Source organism: Lepidochelys kempii, chromosome 2, assembly GCF_965140265.1.
Source record: "Lepidochelys kempii isolate rLepKem1 chromosome 2, rLepKem1.hap2, whole genome shotgun sequence".
Classification (NCBI taxonomy): Eukaryota; Metazoa; Chordata; order Testudines; family Cheloniidae; genus Lepidochelys; species Lepidochelys kempii.
The window spans coordinates 267,996,780-268,018,099 of NC_133257.1; the positions used below are offsets into that span (position 1 = coordinate 267,996,780).

General features: G+C 52.5%; 1 protein-coding gene across 1 annotated transcript; it reads left to right on the plus strand.

Annotated features, from left to right (window-relative positions):
• The first annotated feature begins 3,108 nt into the window (after positions 1–3,108).
• LOC140905802 (zinc finger protein 92 homolog) lies at positions 3,109–20,899 on the plus strand. The gene is made up of 4 exons (XM_073329303.1): positions 3,109–3,213; positions 5,174–5,300; positions 7,460–8,216; positions 20,663–20,899. The coding sequence occupies exons 1-3, from the start codon at positions 3,190–3,192 to the stop codon at positions 8,047–8,049; spliced, it is 741 nt and encodes a 246-aa protein (XP_073185404.1). The 5' UTR covers positions 3,109–3,189; the 3' UTR covers positions 8,050–8,216; positions 20,663–20,899.
• The last annotated feature ends 421 nt before the right edge of the window (positions 20,900–21,320 follow it).

Sequence of the window (21,320 nt, forward strand, 5' to 3'; positions counted from 1 at the left end):
GCACAAGAACGGCTGGCATCAGCGGAGGCATTGGGCGCGTGCTGCAGACGTCACTCGGAACACTCAGTAATTGTTCGCTGCTGTGAGTAGCAATGGCAGAAACCAATGTCTCTCCCTAGGGGTGAGAGAAGGGGTTTATTGCAGTGTTGTCATGTGTGGTAGAACCGTACAGCAGTTAGGGAGGTAAAATGTTACACGGTTAACCGATCAGCGTTAGTCTTACCGGTAATATATTCCAATTAACGTTTAAAACCAGTTGGTAAAATAATTTGTGACATTGTAATACCTAATGCGCACATCAAAAATGTCACAGCAATACCCGGGGAGCGCGGGAGCTTGCAACGCTTTCGTGGCTTGGGGGGCCATTGGATCAGCCTGTGTCCGGCAGAGAGGGCACCGTCGGGGGCAGCCCCCCAGCTCTGCTTCTCTTGCAACTGGCTGCAGCAGTGGATCTGGCTGGGAACCACTGGATCTGCTGGAACGCTTGGCTCTGCCCTGGCACCGATCTGCCGAACTAGCCGCACTAGGTAGTGGCTAGAAACTGGGAGAGCGAGGGGTGACAACGCCCAGCCATGCACACGCAAATGATCCCCCAGCCCACTGCACTCCAGAGACAGCAGGGTGGGTAGCCCCCCACCAGGGGTAGATGGTTAACGATTAAACAGTTAACAATATAATGTTAATAGTTTAAACGGGTACTTCTTTAAAGGATAGTTACATCCCTAACAGCAATACCTGTGAATCCTGTGTAATCTCATGTACTGTGTGCAGGGGGTTTGGAGCAATAAAAATAGTTCATTACAAACAGAATCTCTTTCTGCAGATCTAATTAACTCGAGGGCACGACCACCCCCTTCCTGGCTCCGATGCTGCGGAGCCTTTACCCCGCGTCCCCCTTCCCGGCTCCGACGCCGCAGAGCCTTTACCCCGTGTCCCCATTCCCCTTTAGCAGGCATAATTATACCTGCAATGCATACCCTTACAGTTTATGGTTGTGTCCCATTTTGGGGGGGCCGTGAGTCTGGGGTCTTCATCCCACCTCTTTTGTACCCCATGGGAGGGGTAAGGAGCGAGGTTGTGCTATGGTCAGGAAAGGCATTTCTTTGGCCTTTTCATGTTTTATACCTTCCCCCAATCCTCCTTGCCCCTCCCGACTGGTTGACCTTTTCTTGAGATAGGAGCTGAGGCAATCTTCAAGTGTGTGCTTGTCTGTTACACGCCTGCCGGCCATGCCCAGTAACACTTTAACTGCTCTTATCTGTTCCTGTTACACCAACAAACCCACCTGGCCAGGCAGAAGCCACATTTTTGCCCTTTGTTTACACATTTCAGTAAGGATCCCTTTGTTCACACATATTAGTAAGAATATAAGTGTATCAAGAATCAAACAGGGCCCAAAATTCTGTCTCAGGCGGAAATACAGGCCTGAATCCTACATTATGACTAGCACTCCTAAGCCCGCTGAGCGCAGAGCTCTCAGATTCGCTGCTCCCAAAGGAGCAGAACACGCCCGCTCAGGGTCCCCGCTCTGCGTCACGCAGCTCCGGTAGACATAGAGCGACAAGGAGGAGATGTTTATAATCAGAGAACCGAGATTCAAGCGAGGGGCAGACAGAATGTTGGAAACATAGAATATCAGGGTTGGAAGGGCCCTCAGGAGGTCATCTAGTCCAACCCCCTGCTCAAAGCAGGACCAATCCCCAATTTTTGCCCCAGATCCCAAATGGCCCCCTCAAGGCTTGAACTCACAACCCTGGGTTTAGCAGGCCAATGCTCAAACCACTGTGCTATCCCTGCCCCCAAACACATGGTTAGGTATGAGACAAAATCAGAACAGGCTCCCTAGCCCCTAAATAGGACTCCCAAGGCCTGGCCCTGGCTCCTGTGAGTAGCTGACTCCCCCACCCAGTCCCCTGTCCTTTCCCCAGCCTTTTCAACCGATTTGGCTGAGACCCCTTCCCATAAGATCAAACCCGCTAGCGGTTTGTTCACATAGACGGAAGGAGAACTGGGGGTTTATCTGCACCCCAAATCTAGTCTCAAGAGTTCATTGTCTTACTGTAAACAGGAGAACCCCGGCTGTTCTTGTTTTGTCCAGCAACCTCCACCACCTAGTGACTAGCATTTTGCTCAGACCGTAAATGGCCGTCCATTGTGAGTCGTACAGTACTTAACTTGCATGTGACCGGCCAGAGTGAGATAAATGTCTCTTTCCCCCGCTTGACAGGAGTTTGTGGATCACCTGTCAGTGACTTGCCTTAACTCACTGCCCCAGAGAGCAGAGTTTTTAGCATAAAACAGAACTCTTCACCTATTTTCCGTACATCTCGCAATGATTTTGATAACCCATGTGACACAGGCTTTCATTGGAGACCCTACATACCATTAATGGGCAGGCTACCACAAACATACCAGACCCAGGGGATCCTTGCAACCCGTATGTACCGCTGTGCCAAGAGGGCCTTGGGTCAGGGAGCTGGCTATTCCTTCATGAAGCGGTTGTCCTGGAGTTCTCCTACAGTCGGATGCAGGCGGGAGAAGTGAGAACGGATCAATCATTCCAGAGACTCCAGTGAAATTTTGCTCTTGCTTTGACACCGCTATAAATCCGGAGTGACTCCACTGGGAGCCGAGCAGCATATAGACAGCGCCGCACGTTGCACACGAGGTATCAGAGTTTGGCTCGGCGTGCCCCTCCGCCCTGTGCCATGTTAACAAAGTCCAGGGCTGAAAAAGCCCTTCGCCCGTCCTGATTAGCATCATCACCGTGCACAAGGGAAACTGCCGCCGCTGACCGACCCCCAAACCAGCTTTGCGGGAAAGGAAGCGCGGACCCTTCCAGTGGCCACCTCCACCCCTCACCCCGGGCTGGGGCAAGCCGCTCACGGGAGGAACCAGCCCCCGGCCCCTCGCATGCTTTAGGCGCGGGTGGTTTTTGGACCCAGAACCAACTCCTATTAATGGCTCCGTACACCCGGCCGAGGGGGGCCTGAAAGCGGCGGCGGCAGGTAGGGGCGGGCTCTCCCGGCGCAGCCCGGCCGGTGGTTACGCACACGGGGCGCTAGGGGGTGCCCGCGAGCCCCGCAGGCGGCATCGCCCCGGCAAAGCGGGAGCGTGCGGGGAACCCGGGGCTCCCGGGAGCCGGGCTCGGGAGCCGGGCGCCCGCTGGGCTGCAGCAGCGCCCGGGCGATGGCTGACGGGGCCCGCCCTCGGGTAGGAGCCGGGGGATGCTGCGGGTGGGTCCCAGCAGGGCGAGGGAGGGTCCCGGGGAAAGGGGTTGGGCCGGCAGCTGCCCGGGGCAGGTCCACCCCGCGGTTCACCGGGATCAGGGGCGGAGTTTGCACGGCCCCGGCGGCCTCCTCTGGGGCTGGAGGGGGAGCAGCTTCCCCGGCTGCCGGGAACACGTGCCCCGCTGCCGCTCCCCCCCTCTCCCTCGGGCGCTGGGGGGCGGCCCCCGGGCACGGGGTTGTGAACGGGGGATTCCGAGGGCTGCCCTCAGCTGGTCCCAGGCAGAGGCAGGGCAGGGGGTGGGTTCCCCCGGCCCCACTCCCGCAGGCTCTGAAGGCCCCGCGCCCCCCGGATCCTGCAATCGGGGGGCCTCGCCCAGCACGGGGGCTCGCCCACGCGGCAGGATCGGGGCCCGAGATCGGAGCCAAGAGCCCGCCTAGGGCGCTCGTTCCATGCAGCGTGTCCCCGGGCCCCTGCAGGGGTAACGCTCAACCCTTCTGCGCTTCCCCCTCTGTTGGCTGGCCAGAGAGACAAGGTGGGGGAGGGCGTCTCCCTTACTGGAGCCGCTGGGCTCTCTCCCCAACAGAAGCGGCTCCAGTTAAAGATCTGACCTCCCCCACCTTGTCTCCCTAATCTTCTGGCACTGACAGGGCAGACATGCCAAACCCGTGAAAAAAACGCAGATATTTGGGCTTGTTTTTGGCTTAATTGGCTTGTGAGTTGCTTGTTGGCTAGTTTTTTGCTTGTTTGGCTTGTAGCTAGTTGCGTCATTGTTTTCGATCGGTTCTCAGCAAGCAAGGGCAAGCGGGGAGAGAGTCAGGGGCGCGCAGCAGGCCCAGCACGGACCCAGACTGTGGGCCGGGGGGGATCCAGTCACATAGCGTGTTGGGGTTCTTAGGGATTGGCTTGTTCTGGCCTTGTTTTGAAGTGGGATTAGCTTGATTTTTTTGGCTTATTGTGGAAGTCGGGGTGCTTATTTACCGCGTGAAAATTGGCAACTGTGTAACGGGGCTACAGCACTTCATAGCCTGCAGCCGGCTGCTCGTGTTCTAAAATGCAGGGACGCTGGTGCTGTAAACACTGGGCCTCCCTCACCCAACCCTTAAAAGACAAAAATAAACGTCAGTATCACCCCAACATGTTCCAAAAAAAGGATCGAGTTCAGGGCTGCGAAGAGCAGGGAAAAGATGCGAGGGTCTCGGGCCTCATTGAAAGCCCACTGGAGTCCTAGAAAGACTTGCATTGACTTCAGTAGGCTTTGGACCAAGCCCGCTGTGAGACAGAACATGCAGACGTGTTTCAGCGAGAAGCCGTAATCTCCGATTAGGTGTGGAGATTCTATATGCGCAGTTTATAGAGGAGATGGATTCAATGCACTGTAAGGAATAACCCACTAATTGGGGCTCCGAAGGGCTGGGTGCAGAACTATCTACTCAACAGACAAAACCTCTGGATAGTAAAGTGCCTCCAACCAATCAGGACTTTACTTTTCTCTCATGCAAGCTCCTATGTCACTGACCGGACATTGCTCTGGAGGTTCTGATTGGTCAGAAGGGGCCTTTAGCAAGTGATTGGCCAATGCACTGTGTGAGACTAAGAGCTCCAGATGTCCAGGAAGAGTGGAGGAGAGGCCTGTGTGTGTAGAGATGGAGCAATGAGGAAACCATGTAGCAGCAGTAAAGTTCAGACTACAACTTCTAAGCTCCTTTGGGGCTTTTTATCTCTTTGTTGAGGTGCTCAGATGCCACCGGATAAATTAGAGAGCACTGACTCTGTACAAAACCCAGTTCCTATTCCTGGGAGTTTACAAGTGTCCAGAAATGAGACTGCATATATGAACCATCCAGAGCAGAATATAAAGACGCTCTACAAACACTTCCCTCTGCCTGGCTGAGTCTCAGGGCATCAGCAGTAGGTGCTGAGCGCATGTTCCTCTTGATTTCAGGTGCCTGTGATATTTGAGGACGTCACTGTCTATTTGACCCTTGAGGAGTGGGAGGAATTGACAGAATGGCAGAAGGCGCTGTACCAGGAGGTGATGAGGGAGAATTACAATCATCTGATTTCACTAGGTAAAGATCAGTTTTCTTTGTTTTTGACTGCGTGTTGGAGCTTTGACATTCCTGGGTGGGATCAGAGATTGAGACGAATATCCGAGCCCCAGCTTTCCCGGTACATAAAAAGCCATAGAGCTTTTGCAAATGAACATTGAAGTGCTGAGTCCTGGCCCCACTACGAGTGATGCTGCTCAGATGCGGGTGTGGATTGCTATCACTGTGGAGAGCCTCTTGCTCCAGGGGTGGGGAATAGGGGAATAGAGCATAGGCTGGAAGGAGAACCTTGCAGACAGGTGTGTCATCCTGTCTTTGTGAACAGGGTATCCAGTTCCCAGATCTGCTCTTGTGTCCCTGCACAATCTGGAGGAAGGGCCATCGCTCTGGGAGCATCAGGATTTGGAAGAAATAAAATTACCGGCGAGGGAGTAGGAACTTTAATAGCTTCCTGGCCATAGAAACAGTGAACAGATTGCTACCACCGGAGACAACAGCAGCCATCAGAGAGGAGTGCTCGTGCTGGGCTATATTGGGAAAGTGATCCAGGCCGTTATCAATCCCAGGGGCCCATGGGAGAGTTTACTGTTTAGTGAAAAGAATGAATTTTTGTTTCGGGGAGATTAACTGGAGGATGAGATCCAATGGATTGTGGAGCTGGAGTAGAGGATTCAAGGAATGTTAGAGCACACGCAGAATGGGCTGAGATCAGAGTATCCAGGAAAACTCACTGAGGGGTCCATGCAGGAGTGAGTCCTGTTCAGATAACAGGTTTCACAGCAAGTGTTCTCCTGAAGCCTGCTTCAGAGAAGCCCTTGGCTACATGGACCTTCAAACTTAATTCAATACCACACACTGTTTGGAAAATTGTTCTAAGGTACAGCCACATTTGTCATCCTATCTCACCTTACTCCAAAGATTTCTCCCCACGAAGCCAGGCAGGACTCTGGGGAAGTCTCCTTTCTGTGAGCAGCCTGTCTGCAGGACACACAGCTCACATGGCTTCCACCTTCCTGGGTCGGACCTCGGAGCATTCAGCATCCTCTGCCCCTCCGTGCGCTTCCCACAGCGAGTCCGCCCAGGCGGGCTCCTGGGGAAGCCAGAGGGTCCTGCCCCTCAACTTCACAGTCAGACGTGACTCACAGCCAGCTGGGAACACAGAAGGTTTATTAGACGACAGGAACATGGTCTAACACAGAGCTTGTAGGTGCAGAGAACAGGACCCCTCAGCCGGGTCCATTTTGGGGGGCAGTGAGCCAGACAACCATGTCTGCACTTCACTCCATGTCCCCAGCCAGCCCCAAACTGAAACTCTCTCCAGCCCCTCCTCCTCTGGGCTTTGTCCCTTTCTTGGGCCAGGAGGGCACCTGATCCCTTTGTTCTCCAACCCTTTAGCTCTCACCTTGCAGGGGGGAAGGGCCAGGCCATCAGTTGCCAGGAAACAGGGTGTCGGCCATTCTCTGTGTCCAGACCCCTGCACACCCCTGCCCTCTAGGGCTCTGCAATGATCATTCACCCTTATCCAACCACCTAGATACTTAAGAGCTGCCTAGGGGAAACTGAGGCACCCCCACAATATTCAGAGGAAACATTAAGAACAGTCCCTCTTTGTCACATCTCTCCCCGCTTTGAGACCAAACTGAGTGAGGTCACTTTAGCCAGTGACCTGGGGAAGTTCGAACCCACCAACATTCCTATGGATGCCCCAGCATCTCTCCCATTCCTTGGTGGGAGTTACACCAGGCCCTTCCAGTTTCACGCCCTCCCTTAGGTTGGGAGTGGTTGATAGCACTCGCATGCCGCATGTGGGAAGGTTTATGTGGCCCGTGCCCTTTTGCCACCCCAAAACCCCCGGGGGTCAAACTGGGATCGGGTCTTCTCCCAGCGCTCCAGTCTGGAGAGCTGCAATTTGGGCTCTCTGGGTTAAGAGCCCCCATCTTGACCTGGGCCACATAGTCCCACTGGTTTCAGTGGGAGTGCTTAATGCAAGAATGGCAGAATCAGCCCCATAATTGGGCCAGGCTCACACTTGCTACCCACGGTATATTGAGCTGCAGGCATAGCAGACCTGCGTGTCAAGGGATGAAATGTCTTGGGAGCAAGTGTTAGGTGGTAACAAATTTGGTCTTTGCAACCAACACATGTGGATGCCCAGAATACTTTTTTCTTTTTCATTCCAGCAGCTGATTTCAGGCTCCTAAAGAAGGAGGATGAGGATGATAGGGAAAATGCTGAGAACCTGGGACAACTCGAGACACCACTCAGAGACTCTGAAAAGGAATATCATTCGCTTTTTTCTATCCAGGGAGTAAACCGCACTGGTCAGGGCAGCCTTGCTGTGGGGAGGAGAAACAAACGAAATCAAGCCCACCTGAAAGGAAAGCATGTTGAAACCGCAAATCCACAGCAGCTCAGCCCAGATGAGAAACCTCACAAATGTAGCGAATGTGGGAAAAGCTTCCAGAAGCGTGGGAATCTGAAACGCCACTTTCAGACGCACACCGGGGAGAGACCCTACCCCTGCCCGGAGTGTGGAAAGAGCTTCCGCCAAAAGCACCATCTGGTAACACACCAGAGAACCCATTCAGGGGTGGCGCCGTATAACTGCCCCCAGTGTGGGAGGAGCTTCAGCTCGTCTGCCCACTTTAAAACACCCCAGAGCACCCACCGGGGGGAGAGGGCGTTTCCTTGCAGCGAGGGCAGGGAAAGCTTCCAGACGTTCCGGGTTCTTCAAGTTCACTCATGCTGGGCAGGAGCTGCAGAGGTGTAATGACGGTGGGAGAGGTTTCAGCTGTAAGCAAACCCTTGGGGTCCACCAGAGAATCCATGCTGGAGAGAACCCGTACAGCGGTCCTGGCTGCGGGGACAGCTCTTGCTCGCCCGTGCATCTCATGCTGCACCAGCAGACCCTCATGGGGGAGCGGCCCCATACTTGCGGTGAGTGCGGGAAGAGCTTCCGGAGACGCGGGGATCTCCGCATTCACCAGCAAACCCACACGGGAAAGAGGCTCCACGTGTGTGAGGCTTGTGGGAAGAACTTCAGGCACCGGCAGTCGCTCGTGAGGCATGTGAGAACTCACACCGGGGCAAGCGACTGCGGAGAAGGCTTCACGGTGCCCAAGCAGCTCCGACGGCATCGGCAAACTCGCGCTACGCTGAAGCCCGCCAAGCACACGTGCAGCGAGTGTGGGAAGGGCTTCCGGAGGAGCGAGAACCTGAAGTGCCATTTTCACACGCACAAGGGGGAGCGCCCGTTCCCCTGTACTGAGTGTGGGAAAAGCTTCATCCGGAAGCAGCACCTGGTGACACACCGGAGAATCCACCCGGGCGAGCGGCCCTGCCTGTGCAGCGAGTGCGGGAAGGGCTTCCGGACGCACCGGGTGCTGAAAGTTCACCAGCAAACTCACACCGGGGAGAGTCTCTTCGTCTGCTGTGATTGCGGCAAGAGCTTTCGGCACTTTGGGAACTGACCGGGAAAACCGAGAAGTCTGCTGCTTGCCAGGGGCTAAGATTCGTGATGTGACGGAGAGACTGCCGAGACTCCTCAAGCCCTCGGATCGCTACCCCTTCCTGCTTCTCCACGTGGGCACCAATGATACTGCCAAGAATGACCTTGAGCGGATCACTGCGGACTATGTGGCTCTAGGAAGAAGAATAAAGGAGTTGGAGGCGCAAGTGGTGTTCTCGTCCATCCTCCCCGTGGAAGGAAAAGGCCTAGGTAGGGAGCGTCGAATCGTGGAAGTCAACGAATGGCTACGCAGATGGTGTCGGAGAGAAGGCTTTGGTTTCTTTGACCATGGGATGGTGTTCCATGAAGGAGGAGTGCTGGGTAGAGACGGGCTCCATCTTACGAAGAGAGGGAAGAGCATCTTTGCCAGCAGGCTGGCTAACCTAGTGAGGAGGGCTTTAAACTAGGTTCACCGGGGGAAGGAGACCAAAGCCCTGAGGTAAGTGGGAAAGCGGGATACCGGGAGGAAGCACAGGCAGGAATGTCTGTGAGGGGAGGGCTCCTGCCTCATACTGGCAATGAGGGGCGATCAACAGGTTATCTCAAGTGCTTATATACAAATGCACAAAGCCTTGGAAACAAGCAGGGAGAACTGGAGGTCCTGGTGATGTCAAGGAACTATGACGTGATCGGAATAACAGAGACTTGGTGGGATAACTCATATGACTGGAGTACTGTCATGGATGGTTATAAACTGTTCAGGAAGGACAGGCAGGGCAGAAAAGGTGGGGGAGTAGCACTGTATGTAAGGGAGCAGTATGACTGCTCAGAGCTCCGGTACGAAACTGCAGAAAAACCTGAGTGTCTCTGGATTAAGTTTAGAAGTGTGTGCAACAAGAGTGATGTAGTGGTGGGAGTCTGCTATAGACCACCGGACCAGGGGGATGAGGTGGATGAGGCTTCCTTCCGGCAGCTCACGGAAGCTACTAGATCGCATGCCCTGATTCTCATGGGTGACTTTAATTTTCCTGATATCTGCTGAGAGAGCAATACAGCGGTGCATAGACAATCCAGGAAGTTTTTGGAAAGCGTAGGGGACAATTTCCTGGCGCAAGTGCTAGAGGAGCCAACTAGGGGGGGCGCTTTTCTTGACCTGCTGCTCACAAACCGGGTAGAATTAGTGGGGGAAGCAAAAGTGGATGGGAATCTGGGAGGCAGTGACCATGAGTTGGTTGAGTTCAGGATCCTGACGCAGGGAACAAAGGTAAGCAGCAGGATACGGACCCTGGACTTCAGGAAAGCAGACTTCGACTCCCTCAGGGAACGGATGGCCAGGATCCCCTGGGGGACTAACTTGAAGGGGAAAGGAGTCCAGGAGAGCTGGCTGTATTTCAAGGAATCCCTGTTGAGGTTACAGGGACAAACCATCCCGATGTGTCGAAAGAATAGTAAATATGGCAGGCGACCAACTTGGCTTAATGGTGAAATCCTAGCGGATCTTAAACATAAAAAAGAAGCTTACAAGAAGTGGAAGGTTGGACATATGACCAGGGAAGAGTATAAAAATATTGCTCGGGCATGTAGGAATGTTATCAGGAGGGCCAAATCGCACCTGGAGCTGCAGCTAGCCAGAGATGTCAAGAGTAACAAGAAGGGTTTCTTCAGGTATGTTGGCAACAAGAAGAAAGCCAAGGAATGTGTGGGCCCCTTACTGAATGAGGGAGGCAACCTAGTGACAGAGGATGTGGAAAAAGCTAATGTACTCAATGCTTTTTTTGCCTCTGTTTTCACTAACAAGGTCAGCTCCCAGACTGCTGCGCTGGGCATCACAAAATGCGGAAGAGATGGCCAGCCCTCTGTGGAGATAGAGGCGGTTAGGGACTATTTAGAAAAGCTGGACGTGCACAAGTCCATGGGGCCGGACGAGTTGCATCCGAGAGTGCTGAAGGAATTGGCGGCTGTGATTGCAGAGCCACTGGCCATTATCTTTGAAAACTCGTGGCGAACCGGGGAAGTCCCGGATGACTGGAAAAAGGCTAATGTAGTGCCAATCTTTAAAAAAGGGAAGAAGGAAGATCCTGGGAACTACAGGCCAGTCAGCCTCACCTCAGTCCCTGGAAAAATCATGGAGCAGGTCCTCAAAGAATCAATCCTGAAGCACTTGCATGAGAGGAAAGTGATCAGGAACAGCCAGCATGGATTCACCAAGGGAAGGTCATGCCTGACTAATCTAATCGCCTTTTATGATGAGATTACTGGTTCTGTGGATGAAGGGAAAGCAGTGGATGTATTGTTTCTTGACTTTAGCAAAGCTTTTGACACGGTCTCCCATAGTATTCTTGTCAGCAAGTTAAGGAAGTATGGGCTGGATGAATGCACTATAAGGTGGGTAGAAAGCTGGCTAAATTGTCGGGCTCAACGGGTAGTGATCAATGGCTCCATGTCTAGTTGGCAGCCGGTATCAAGTGGAGTGCCCCAAGGGTCGGTCCTGGGGCCGGTTTTATTCAATATCTTCATAAATGATCTGGAGGCTGGTGTGGATTGCACTCTCAGCAAATTTGCGGATGATACTAAACTGGGAGGAGTGGTAGATACGCTGGAGGGGAGGGATAGGATACAGAAGGACCTAGACCAATTGGAAGATTGGGCCAAAAGGAATCTGATGAGGTTCAATAAGGATAAGTGCAGGGTCCTGCACTTAGGACGGAAGAACCCAATGCACAGCTACAGACTAGGGACCGAATGGCTAGGCAGCAGTTCTGCAGAAAAGGACCTAGGGGTGACAGTGGACGAGAAGCTGGATATGAGTCAGCAGTGTGCCCTTGTTGCCAAGAAGGCCAATGGCATTTTGGGATGTATAAGTAGGGGCATAGCGAGCAGATCGAGGGACGTGATCATTCCCCTCTATTCGACATTGGTGAGGCCTCATCTGGAGTACTGTGTCCAGTTTTGGGCCCCACACTTCAAGAAGGATGTGGATAAATTGGAGAGAGTCCAGCGAAGGGCAACAAAAATGATTAGGGGACTGGAACACATGAGTTATGAGGAGAGGCTGAGGGAGCTGGGATTGTTTAGCCTGCAGAAGAGAAGAATGAGGGGGGATTTGATAGCTGCTTTCAACTACCTGAAAGGGGGTTCCAAAGAGGATGGCTCTAGACTGTTCTCAATGGTAGCAGATGACAGAACGAGGAGTAATGGTCTCAAGTTGCAGTGGGGGAGGTTTAAATTGGATATTAGGAAAAACTTTTTCACTAAGAGGGTGGTGAAACACTGGAATGCGTTACCTAGGGAGGTGGTAGAATCTCCTTCCTTAGAGGTTTTTAAGGTCAGGCTTGACAAAGCCCTGGCTGGGATGATTTAACTGGGAATTGGTCCTGCTTTGAGCAGGGGGTTGGACTAGATGACCTTCTGGGGTCCCTTCCAACCCTGATATTCTATGATTCTATGATTCAAGCAGACTCTGGTGACGCACCAGAGGACGCACGCTGGTGAGAAGCCCTAGGGCTGCATCCTTTGTGGGGATGCTGTCAGGACCCTCAAGATGCATCAACACAAGCACACAGGAGTCCGGGAAGAGCTTCCAGAAGGGGGAGAACCTGAAACGTCACTATAAGACTCACACGGGAGAGAGACCTTACTGGTGCACCCAGTGTGGAAAGGGCTTCATTCAGAAGCATCCTCTCCTCCTGCACCAGAGAACCCACCATGGGGACAGAGCACATGTGGCTGAGGGATATGCACCCATCTTCCCCCAGGGTGAGCGTCTGCAATGTCCCCTGGAAACTCACCTGTGCGCGGAAGAGCTGAGTGGGGAGCTCCCATTCCGGGTGGTCATGGTCGACAACTTTCCTTTTCCTGGCAATGAGGCACTGGGGTAATAGCCCATACGGAAGGAGATGGCAGGTGAACATCTCAATCATTGGGAACTGAATCCAGGAAAATCTTTTGTTGATATTCACTCACCCAAAAGATATTGGAGACGCTCCCAATTTTCGTGAACGTCTAACGAGCCACAAGAAATCCAGGGTAACCATTTACCCCTTCTAAATATGGGAAGATGCACAAATACATATCTGGGGGAGAACTCCTCCTCAAAGTGGGCTGCCTTCTGGACTTAGGAGTGGAAGGAACTCTTTCAGGTGTATGAACTCCTGATCAGCCAGGGAAGGCTGTCTGCTTGTTTCTGAAAGTCACTCTCTATGAACAGTTCAGCACAAGGGAGCCCACACAGGAGAGAGGCCAAATCAATGGACCAATTGGGTGTATGACTGGAAATCACTGAGCAGAGTAATAACCAAAGGGAGGAGGAAAAAAATGTCTGGTGTGGTAAAGGGGGACTCACTAGAGACAACAGGCTGAAACGGAGCAATGGTAAATGTAGGCTGAATAACAGTCTCCGAAAGGGAGACCTACTTGTCTGTGACACAGTCTCCCAGAGGAAGCTGTGGAAGCCCCAAAGCTGGGACCTTTTGAAAGAAGATTGAGCAAAGCCTGGGGGAGCTTTGCTGCCAGGGAAAAGGGGAGGAGTGGTTGGGGTGGCTTAATATGTCTCGTGTTCAGCTGCAAAATCAAGTTACCATCCGCAGCAGACCAGCGAAGGGAGAAACCAGGATTCAGGTACAACAGCCGGAAATGAAAACCAAACCCAACCCACCTCCTGCTAGAGAGGATGCCCAGTTAAGGCCAGATCCTCAGCTGGTGTGAATTGGTGGAGCAGCAGTGACCTCAAAGGAGCTATGCGAGTTTACACCAGCTGAGGATCAGGCTGTCCTTCAAAGCGGTGCCCAGAGGAAGGACGTGAGTTTGACAACGCTCCGAGTAATCGCCCTGCAAATTTCAGGAGTGCTCCTGAGAATGAGTCCTCCTCAAAGCTATAGGCCAAAGGCATCCCTGATGTAAATCTCCTGACTTCAGTGGCAATACACCAGTGATTTGTTTGGCCCTGAGGCTCATACCATAGACAGGAGGTGACTAGTTGCTAGTGTTTGTGAACATTTTGCTACTTAAAGAGGCGGGTTGGCCGGGGTGTCGCAGACAAGCCAACCAGTCGTCCCGCCAAACTTCTTGGGTGCAGGATATCCCCTGTGCTTTGTTTCAAGGCAATTGAAACGTTTGTTTGTTTGGCAATTGTTGGTACGTTTCTAATTGATCTGGAGACAAGACCCGACCGGGGGTACAGACGGGTTTTGTTTCTTTCATAGCACCCATCATGGAGCACCCTAAAGGGTCAAGTGGAAACACACCCAGTAACCCCAGATAGGCTGAAGAAAGCTCCTTGTCCCAGCAGGTGCAGAGGGAGCCTCATGGAGCAGGATCTCTCGGTCCTGAGGGCCTGTTACAAGAGGCAGTCCCTGCGATGCTGAGCTCGTGGGATGAAGCTGGGAGGCGGGCAGACACCGCGTGAGGAAGAGCCATATAAAGATGGAGGGCTGGGCTCCTCATGGCGCTGAGCATTCTGCCCGCCCGCCGGTGCCAGGGAGAGCATGCAGGACCGCCTGGGAGGGGCTCAGCGCCCAGCACCCTGGATTTCTTTTCCAGAAGATGCGCAAGTCGGGTGCAAGTGAGAGGTCAGCTCTGACCACCAGCAGGGGAGGTGGGCAGAGGAGAGAGCAGGCATTGGAGGATCCCTGACCTCCACAGGTGCAGTGCAAGCCTGGAACGTGCGGGAGAGGGCCAATAAATAGACTGCCCTCAACAGGAGTTGTGGCTGAATTTTGTCCAGCACGTCTAAAAGTGAGAGAATTGCGGGGGAAATTCAGCCCACGCAGATGGCCTATGCACCACTCAAATCCCACTTCAGCCAGCGGGAGCAGAGGCGAGTTCCCCCCGAGGTTCTGCCTGCGCTAGGAGCCAGGGCTGGGGTGCCCCGGCGTGCGCGAGCGCCCAGCGAGCGCCCAGCGAGCGAGCACAGGTGTCACTAGCCGGGTGGCTGCAGCAGCCCGGGTGGCACGACTGAGCCGGGCCGCTCACAAACGCGCCTGAAAGCAGCGGGTCTGTGTTCTGCAGGGCTCAGCCGCGGCCCCGCTACCCGTGGCTATTGATACGTGTGCGAGCTTGGTGCGAGCAAGCACGAGTGTGCATGCACAAGCAGGAGACTCGTGCCCCTCGCTCATAGAGTAGACCTAGCTTCAGCGAGCAGAGCTCCCAGAATGTTGTAGCCACAGAGGCAGGTATGTTGTGAGCAATGGCTTAGGAGCCCTGAGCTGCTGAGTTCTGAGGCTGACTCCCTTGGGGGCTTTGGGGAGATCGCTTACTATTTCCTGATCGGTCAGTCGCAGAGCTCATAGCAGGTTCCCACCTCCTGCGGGGGTTGGGGGTTAGGAGGGTCATCTAGCACTTGAGCGCAAAGTGCGTTTGAGCTAGGTATTCATAGATTCATAGATATTTAGGTCAGAAGGGACCATTATGATCATCTAGTCCGACCTCCTGCACAATGCAGGCCACAGAATTTCACCCACCACTCCTAAAAAAGACCTCACACCTATATCTGTGCTATTGAAGTCCTCAAATTGTAGTTTGAAGACCTCAAGGACCAGAGAATCCTCCAGCAAGTGACCCGTGCCCCATGCTACAGAGGAAGGCGAAAGGTATTCTCGGCTCGTTCCGCCCTGAGGAAGTTGGCGGTGGACCGGAAGAGCGATCCGCATAGCTGGGGTGGCTTGACGCTTTGGGTGGTATCCGTGTTCTGTCAGAATGGGCTGACACCGAACCGAACCGAAAGGGGGGAATCCTAGAGTAACCCTCAGCTGACTGCTCTCCACGTGGCCTTTCTGTGGCGGGGGCCGGGGGGTTCTGAATCAGGTTTGCTGGGTCTGGCTTCTTGGTCTGTTCTGTGCTCCTTGGGAGCTCAGCTGTGTCGACTCCCCCCGGCCCCCCATTGATGGCAGCACAAGTAGTCACTGTACTTGTGGGGACAGTGTGTCTAGGGGTCCGAGTCGAGGACTGAAGATTCAGAGACTGACTTTTGATAAATACGGTTTTACGGGGATACTGGGGCGTGGGACAAAAAGCAAAAACCCATGGGGCTAAGTGACCCTCACCTAAATGAAAGAGGGCTCTGACCGGCTCAAGACACAGGGGAAATGCAGGTCATAGATCTGAGTCCATCAGGGACCCAGGAGAGCTTCCACTGGGGTCTGTCGCTCTGATCAAAATGATGGTGAAACTCCAGGGAGTTGCTGTGCATCACCTGTGCCACTGTACCCCCCCCCCCGTGCCAACCACTCTACTAATCCCATGACTGCGCCCCTCTGGCCCGCTAGGGCAGTTAAACTCAGCAGGGTGGTACGTGCTGTCTGGCCTGACTTTCCCTCTGAAAGGGGCTGAGGGTAGGGTCTTTTCTGGCCAGGGACCTCACTCGGGGAACTCCTTCCCCAGGATATCTGCCAGAGCCCCTCGGCGCTTTGCTGTCAAGTCTTTACTATGAGGGTCAGTCCAGTCTGGACATTCTGGACTGCCATTTTTTCCACAAGGAAGGAAAGAGGGACTTGGAGTGGGGGTCAGGACGCCCCAGGTATTTGTGTGTGGGACCCTGGCCAGCCGCTTAATCTCTTTGTGCTCCACTTTCCCCGGCTGCAGCCAGAGTAAAACTCAGCTGCTTGAAAGCAGGGGAGCGAGACTTAATGAAGCATTTTGAAATGTTTGGACAAAAAGCACTTGGGAATGGGAAAGCTCCGGGCCCTGTTTTATTTTCTACTTTGTCAAAAGAACCAGACACTGGAGCTAGAACTTGGCAATGAACAATAACATCAAGTAGCCCTTTCCCCCAGGCAGTGGTTTTTTACACTCCTGCTTCATCCAAGGGATTGGGCAGCTCCACGAGTATTTCGAAAACCAAATCTTCAGCCCCCTGATAAATGTTTCCATTTCCCACCCGGCTCTTCTCTGTCCTTGCGCAGCTGAGATGCTGCTTTCCCAGGTTTAGCGCGAATCGCTCCAAGGAGGGGCGCAGGGTAAGGACTTGTCTCCATGGCAAAGTTGACAGGCAGAGCTATTGTGGTGTAATACCCGTGTAATCCAGCTCCCGGTGAGAATCACATGGCCATGGACAGTTACTCTATCCTGGGTGTATTGTATCCTCCCCGAGAGACAGGCGAGGGGCCTGTCCTTTTTTTTCTTCTTCTTCTTCTTGTGCTTCGGCAACACTTGTATCATGACTCGTCGTGCCAATTGAGTTTCGGTGGACTGATCGTACGCAGCAGGTGCTGCTGTGCAAGGCTGAAGACTGGGGCTAGTGAGGAGAGAACCTTTGCACCAGGAGGGGCAGAAATGCTCAACCAGGCAGGCCACGATGAACTTACAGCAACGTCTCCCAACCTTTGGGGGGAGCTATCAGGTACCAGCGGCAGAATACCAGCCCCTGTCTGCTGCCTCCCATTCGCCTCCGACCTGCAAGGAAGTTGAGCTGCTCCTGGCCCCAGGCTCATGATCACAGTGCTGGGGGGTGGGCAGCAGTGTGGGTGCCAGGGCTCCTGCACAGAGGCACATCCCTAAGGAGAGGGGGTAGCGGGCCTCTGGCACCAGTGGCGCTCTGGTAGGCCCCAAACGTGTGGCTATCTCTGCAAAACTGGTGGTACAGATCACGTGACACTGAATATGCTAAGGGAATTTCTGGAGCTTTTTGCTTTTGACCGTCCATCCCCATTCAAGTCAACGAGTAAATGGGCAGCTCAAAGTTTAGGTTGAAGACAGCTTGTAACCCGTCTGCTGTAGGTCTTGCTGATACTGGTTTTACTTTGAGTTTTTCCACTGAAAGTTGGTTTCGACCTTACCCTGTATTCAACATACAGCAGGGAATCTGCTTTACGTTAAGCTTTCTGGAGGGGCGTGAGTACCAACCTCAAGGCAGACCATTAAAAACCAGGGCACAAACTCCAAGTTGGCTGTGAGTTCTATCCTTAGGTTTCACCAACCAAGTATAAATTCCTCACGTACTGTAACAGTCTTACCATGGAGTTTCAAACAGTCCCCTTGGGTACTCTGGTCTGTCTTGCCACCCAAGCAAGCTTGCCTGTGCGAAAGATGGTCACTTACACCAAAAATCACAACAATATTCAGGTTATTCCTAGTCCCAAAGGACCAGTCACTTCACCCAGGTCAATTGCACTTTAGATCTCACACCGAAGACAAGGCTTGTAGCCAATCCTAGAGTAAACTACCTAGAGCTTTATTAAGTAAGGAAAAGAAATGAGCGTTATTTACACGGTTAAAGCAGGTAAACATGCACGCACAAATGAGTTCCGGTCCTAGGTTTCAGGAGGTGATAACGCTGCTGTAATATGGCAGTGCTAGACATTTTTTAGGGCTAACCCAGACAACACAGTCGGGGCTCCGTTCCTCATGCTTAGAAATTTTTGCCCTCCCCAATCTCAAGCAGCTGGGGGATCCCAAGTTCTCCTGGGTGGGGCTTTTTATTCCCTTCTCCCCAGAGTCCAAGCTGCTGGGATCATTCACACGCAGGTTTCCTCTTGGTGGGGGCAGGGGGGGGGAGGAAAGCAATTAAAGTCAGTGTTCATATTTCACAATGACTCATTTGGTTTCAATGGGCCTCCGTGGTGGGCAGGACCGAGCATCACCTGTAGAACCCTGCAGCTGCCATCAGGTAATGCTGCTTTCCTGTGTGGTGACTGACCGTGGCGGAGGTTTACAATGCAAACATGATCACCGTAGGACACGGGCTGCTGCGCAGGGAGATCAATACCTGCAGCATCCGACAAGCGTTTCATAAAGTCTAAACACATTCTTAGAAGCTTAACATCTGCTTGAACAACAGTGACACACCAGGGAGCCAGCCTGGTTTCTAGCTTTGCACGGTCAGTGTTCAGCTGGGGCCTAGGGGCCTTGGCATGAGCTGGCACCGGGGCTGCCAGTGTCCCAGTTGGAGTCAACCTTTCTCTGTGGTGTGAAGAATACAGGGTGGCTTCCCCGGACTTACAGCACGGAGAGGGAGAGAACAGCTTGAATGGTAGGAGGGGAAACAGCACAATAAGGATAATGGCATTCAACCTCAATGGAGCTACAATAAAGTGGGTGCATGACTGGTTGGAAAACCATCCCCCGAGAATAGTCATCAGTGGTTCGCAGTCATGCTGGAAGGGCCATATCGAGTGGGGTCCCGCAGGGATCAGTTCTGGGTCCGGTTCTGTTCAACATCTTCATCAGTGATTTAGATCACGGCATAGAGAGTACACTTATAAAGTTTGCGGATGATACCAAGCTGGGAGGGGTTGCGAGTGCTTTGGAGGATAGGATTAAAATTCAAAATGATCTGGAGAAATGCTCTGAAGTAAATAGGATGAAATTCAGTAAGGACAAATGCAAAGTCCTTCATGTAGGGAGGAACAATCAGTTGCACACATACAGAATGGGAAATGACTGCCTAGGAAGGAGTACTGCAGAAAGGGATCTGGGGGTCATAGTGGATCACAAGCTAAATATGAGTTGCAAAAAAAGCAAACATTCTGGGATGTATTAGCAGGAGTGTTGCAAGCAAGACATGAGAAGTAATTCTTTTGCTCTGCTCCATGCTGATTAGGCCTCAACTGGAGTACTGTGTCCACCACAGTGGGCACCACATTGCAGGAAGGATGTGGACAAATTGGAGAGAGTCCAGAGAAGAGCAACAAAAATGATTAAAGGTCTAGAAAACATGACCTATGAGGGAAGATTGAAACATGTGGGTGTGTTTAGTCTGGAAAGGAGACGACTGAGGGGGGACATGATAACCGTTTTCAAGTACGTAAAAGGTTGTTACAAGGAAGAGGGAGAAGAATTGTTCTCCTTAACCTCTGAGGACAGGACAAGACGCAATGGGCTTAAATTGCAGCAAGGGCGATTTAGGTTGGACATTAGGAAAAACTTCCTACCTGTCAGGGTGGTTAGGCACTGGAATAAATTGCCTAGGGAGGTTGTGGAATCTCCCTCACTGGGGATTTTAAAGAACAGGTTGGACAAACACCTGGGTGTCAGGGATGGTCTAGATAATACTTAGTCCTGCTGTGAGTGCAAGGGACTGGAGTAGATGACCTCTCGAGTTCCCTTCCAGTCCTACGATTCTAGGGGGCAGGGGGAATAGCTCAGTGGTTTGAACATTGGTCTGCTAAACCCAGGGTTGTGAGTTCAATCCTTGAGGGGGCCATTTAGGGATCTGGGGCAAAAATTGGGGATTGGCCCTGCTTTGAGCAGGGGGTTGGACTAGATGACCTCCTGAGGTCCCTTCCAACCCTGATCTTCTATGATGATTCTATGGAGCGGGCAGCTGTGGTGCTCCCATCTCCTCCTGCTGCTGCTGAGGGCTGCAGCTGCTCCTCAGCTTCCACCACCTTTCAACTGCTTGCGGACCGTAAGCTTTGTCTGGGACCTGGCTCCAAGCAGGGGGGACCTGGCTCCAAGGCACAGGGAGTAGTGACGACGGGGGGGGGCATGGCCCAGGAGCACGGGCTGGAGCAGGTCAGTCTGGGCCACTGTAGGGAGCCCCGGACTCGCCACCTGCCCTGGGCAGTATGCCCTTGCGGGTTGGGACACGGGCCGGGGGCTGCTCTCGCCCCCCCCCCCACCTGCGCTTACCTCTGCTAAGGACTAACTCTATATCTGCATAACATCTCCTAGCAGTTCACAAATGTGTCTTATCCGCTGCTGATTCCCTGAATTGCACTTCCTTGTAATGAATTTTAAATATAGTTTTGCTCCTTCTAATTTACTTTTTAAAATGTTTTTATTACTCTTCGCGCTTCATCGTTTACCTTTGTCAACGTTGTGCAGATGGATACCGTTGTGCTAGTTAATTTATAGCTTAATAGCAAATAATCATTGAAAAGGTAAGTGAATAGCTGCTAGTCATTTTAGCAATGACATCTGCCTTTCTCGTAGTGCACTTCCTAGAGTGTGCTGTGATTTTTCATTTGGAAATTTTAATTCAACATTTTTCTTTTTCTAGCACAAATGTATTCTGGTGGAGCATGGGATTTCCAGTCTGACAGCTTTCCTGGCCTGGTGTCAAAACGTCTTCATTTTCATTTCATCCACCAATGGGGAGTGCCTTTCTCAACTCTTATTTTGCCTCTCAATCCAGCCCTTAATGCTTTTTCACATGTGTCGAACCTGGTTCCCAAATATTCATTAAGGGCAGCATACTATCTCATATTAAATCCTTCTCAAAGGCAAAAATCTACTGTAATTTTTACTGTACATAAGAGTGGCCATACTGATCAGACCAATGGTCTATCTAGCTCAGTGTCCTGTCTTCTGATTGTGGCCAGTGCCATGTGTTTCAGAGGGAATGAACAGAACAGGGCAATTACTGAGTGATCCATCCCCTGTTCTCCAGTCCCAGCTTCTGGGAGTCAGAGGCTAGGGCCACCCAGAGCATTGAGTTGTATCCCTAACCATCTTGGCTAATAGCCATTGATGGTCCTTTCCTCCAGGAACTAATTAATTCTTTTTTGAACCCAGTTATAGTTTTGGCCTTTACAACATAATGAACACACATCTACAGCCCCCAGATTGCTTGACAACCACACAAATTCAAAAATCATGAGTTTACACCCCCAAGTCATGAAATTTTAAAAACAAATAAATGCTATGGGATTCTCTTT

Bases quoted from the DNA above. Each gene is read 5' to 3' on its own strand.
- LOC140905802 (XM_073329303.1), top strand. From the start codon at position 3,190: ATGGCTGACGGGGCCCGCCCTCGG. The intron at 3,214-5,173 runs GTAGGAGCCGGG...TCTTGATTTCAG, and splicing joins CTGACGGGGCCCGCCCTCGG to GTGCCTGTGATATTTGAGGA. The intron at 5,301-7,459 runs GTAAAGATCAGT...TTTTCATTCCAG, and splicing joins CAATCATCTGATTTCACTAG to CAGCTGATTTCAGGCTCCTA.